Source organism: Drosophila miranda, chromosome 4 (genome assembly GCF_003369915.1).
Source record: "Drosophila miranda strain MSH22 chromosome 4, D.miranda_PacBio2.1, whole genome shotgun sequence".
In the NCBI taxonomy this organism is placed as follows: Eukaryota; Metazoa; Arthropoda; class Insecta; order Diptera; family Drosophilidae; genus Drosophila; species Drosophila miranda.
The window spans coordinates 20,819,746-20,822,537 of record NC_046677.1 but is presented as its reverse complement, the minus strand read 5'-3'; the positions used below and the strand labels follow the sequence as shown (position 1 = coordinate 20,822,537).

Genomic DNA, 2,792 nt, shown 5'->3' with positions numbered 1-2,792 from the left:
CCTAACGAAAAAAGATACGAAAGAAATCGTTTAACTGAATTAATTTAATTACCAGCTTAAGTTTATAATGTATGAAATATGATGATATATTCCAAGCCTCGTTATTCTTGCTATCCGAAATCCAACGATTTAGCGTACTTTAAGTTGAAAGCGAAAACATTTTGCGATACTTTTTTGCCACACTTAGCTCTTGTTATTATTAGCAATTCTACAATACAATTAGTTAATAGTTTAGTTTTTTATTTATAACTAAAATACAATTAACATTTATTTAAAAACCGAATCATTTTCTATAGCTTCAGTTCACTGAGAAACTCGGCCACTTCGAGGGGGTCCTCGCTGGCCAGCTTGTGCTCCTTGATGGTCGTGTTTAGGCCACGGCCCGCAGTGCCCATGGCCTTCTGCCAGTGCTCCACAGTTTTGTACTTCTCATCGTTGGCACAGTAAACCACCTCGTTGATGTCCTCCTCCAGTTTGTAGCTGCAGACGGCCGGGAAAACCTTTTGCAAATTGACAATGGCCTCCGTTTTGAGGGTCTCATCGCGACACACCAGATTGAGCATGAACAGACCCTTGGGTCCAATGATCTCCTTGATGTGCAGGAGTACATCGTGGGCTAGAAAGCCCTGTGGGGGACAACTCATGCCCAGGCTGAGATCTTTGCTGTCCACATCGAACAGGACTGCATCAAAGTGTATATCTGAAAAGGGAATATTCCTTTTAGAGAGGCGTCTTTGCCAGGGGAAATCAGAGGTACCTTCATTACGACAGCGTTCCACAAAGGCCAGACCATCGTCAATGACCACATGGAAGCGTTTGTCCTGCTTCAGCTCGAAATATTGCTCAGCCACCTCCAGCATTATGGGGTCTATCTCCACAGCCGTAATTCGCGATTGACTGGAAAGAGATTTCAATTATAAAATTTGTAGAATGTGCACTGTGTCAACCTACGGTAGAGCGGCATGAAGGAAGCTGCACAGGCCGCCGCCTCCGAGGCCAATGACTAGAACATCCTTTTGCACATCCTTCTTGGGATTCTGCAGCGTTGTGGCCAGTTGGACGCCCACGGACATGTACAAATGATGCTGGCAGGCCAAATAACCAAAGTCTATCTTCTTGCGCTCTTTTTTGCCTTTGATTTTAACTGAAATTAAACATAAGGAACATTAGAAATCTCTTAAACGGGATAATTCTTCTGTTTTACTTGTTTTCACCAAGGCCTCCGACTGCACAACAAACTGATTGCTGAGGAATATCAGGCGACGCAACGTTTTGCCACCGGCCTCCACTTCCTCGATGCGAAATTCGCCGGATATCTTGGAGAAGCCACTGATCAGGGTCTCCCGCTTGCCCACATCGCTGCCCAGCGACAGATAGGGGATCTGTTCGTTATGTCCGTATGGAGCCAGACTGAATACGGTATCGCCCAGCTCTGCCTTGACCTCCTCGAGCGTGTTGTAGACTTGGTCGCGATGCAGCGTAACCACCGCGAGACGTTGAATCTTGGCCGATGCCTGCAGCTTCTTGCGTCCAGAGGGGGTGCCAAAGAGCCACTCAATCTCCCTGCCTTGCGGCACAATAAATGCCGCATATTTGTTCAGGCCTCTGGCTGCCGCCTGATCCAAAATGTATATGCTATAGCGAGGGGTGTTCTCCGAGGGCCGATACAGGTCCAGGGTCACCTCATCGTGACCAGCAATGCTGGAGCGGGCCAGTCCGTTGAACACCAAGGCGGCCTTTTGCACAGAACGCACGGCATTGCTTAGCTCCGAAGACTCGGTGAATCTTTGCATTTTATCGTTACCTAAACCGAATTCCAAAATCTATACAAAACGGAGGGAGTTACGGAATATTCTATGGAATTATTTGGGATCTACTAACGGGCATTGGAAGACTCTTGAATTTGGTGGCAATGACCACGAAAACGGGCAGCTTCATGGCATCGTCGGCGTTCTTCTCCTTGTTGGCCTGCTCCACACCCAAACAGTGGACAATGCGCAGCATGCAGTTGTGACGGGGTAGGAACTCTACCAGAAAGTTGAGAATGTGCTCCTGCAGCAAGGATACGCAAAAATAGCGACCGCCATTTCTAAAATGGAATAAACGATGGTATATCCGAATCGCTTTAAAGCCCAGCATACGAACCGCATGGTGCGTAGAATCTCCTTGAAATAGTTCTCCACCACAGCTTTAGTTTCTGGGGCATCGTCCACAAACAGGGCATCCAGTGTGCCCTTATCCAAGGCCACGGAGAAGCTCTCATCGGGAAACGTCATGGCTGTGGCATCCATTTGCAGGAACTTCATATCTGGACGCGTACGTGCATTTTGCTCCAACATCTTCTTCACAGCCACCGGGGAGATATCAATATTCGTTATATCCCTGCGGAAGAAAAGCAACTTTGGGTTATAATTTTACAGAGAGAGGTACTGGCTGTTTCGTACCTGTATCCCGAGTCATACATATCCATGCTCAGCTTGGAGTTGCCGCATCCTAGCATCAGAATCTTATCTACCGGCTTGATGTATTTGTGTATATGATCGCACAGGTCCAGATATTCTCCATACCTAGGAAATAGAAAGAAAACACATGTTGCTTTTTGTTGCCTCGGAAAACACCGTCTGCCTACCATTCAAAAGCCTTTTCGCCACGCTTTTTGAAGAACTCGTTCCAGTAGTCGGTTTGCGCGAACTCTTCGCGTGTTTTCGGCAGTAAATTCATTGTTAAATTATAATTTAACTATGCATAAACAATAAGGCGGCTTAAATATATCCATGTATCGATATATATAT

General features: G+C 46.3%; 1 protein-coding gene across 1 annotated transcript; it reads right to left on the bottom strand.

Annotated features, from left to right (window-relative positions):
- Positions 1–167: 167 nt before the first annotated feature.
- On the bottom strand, positions 168–2,788 carry LOC108162888 (eEF1A lysine and N-terminal methyltransferase homolog). Its single transcript, XM_017297848.2, has 8 exons — positions 2,630–2,788; positions 2,445–2,567; positions 2,146–2,382; positions 1,882–2,089; positions 1,205–1,823; positions 952–1,144; positions 758–897; positions 168–700 (listed from the first exon to the last, which is right to left on the bottom strand). Exons 1-8 carry the CDS (start codon positions 2,719–2,721, stop codon positions 291–293), a joined length of 2,022 nt encoding a protein of 673 aa, XP_017153337.1. The 5' UTR covers positions 2,722–2,788; the 3' UTR covers positions 168–290.
- Positions 2,789–2,792: the final 4 nt, after the last annotated feature.

What these genes read in the sequence shown, in the direction of transcription:
- LOC108162888 (XM_017297848.2), bottom strand. Translation starts at nt 2,721, where the DNA reads ATGAATTTACTGCCGAAAACACGCGAAGAGTTCGCGCAAACCGACTAC. An exon ending in GAGATTCTACGCACCATGCG is followed by an intron (nt 2,090 to 2,145) that starts GTTCGTATGCTG and finishes ATTCCATTTTAG; the next exon opens with AAATGGCGGTCGCTATTTTT. An exon ending in TTCCTTCATGCCGCTCTACC is followed by an intron (nt 898 to 951) that starts GTAGGTTGACAC and finishes ATCTCTTTCCAG; the next exon opens with TCAATCGCGAATTACGGCTG.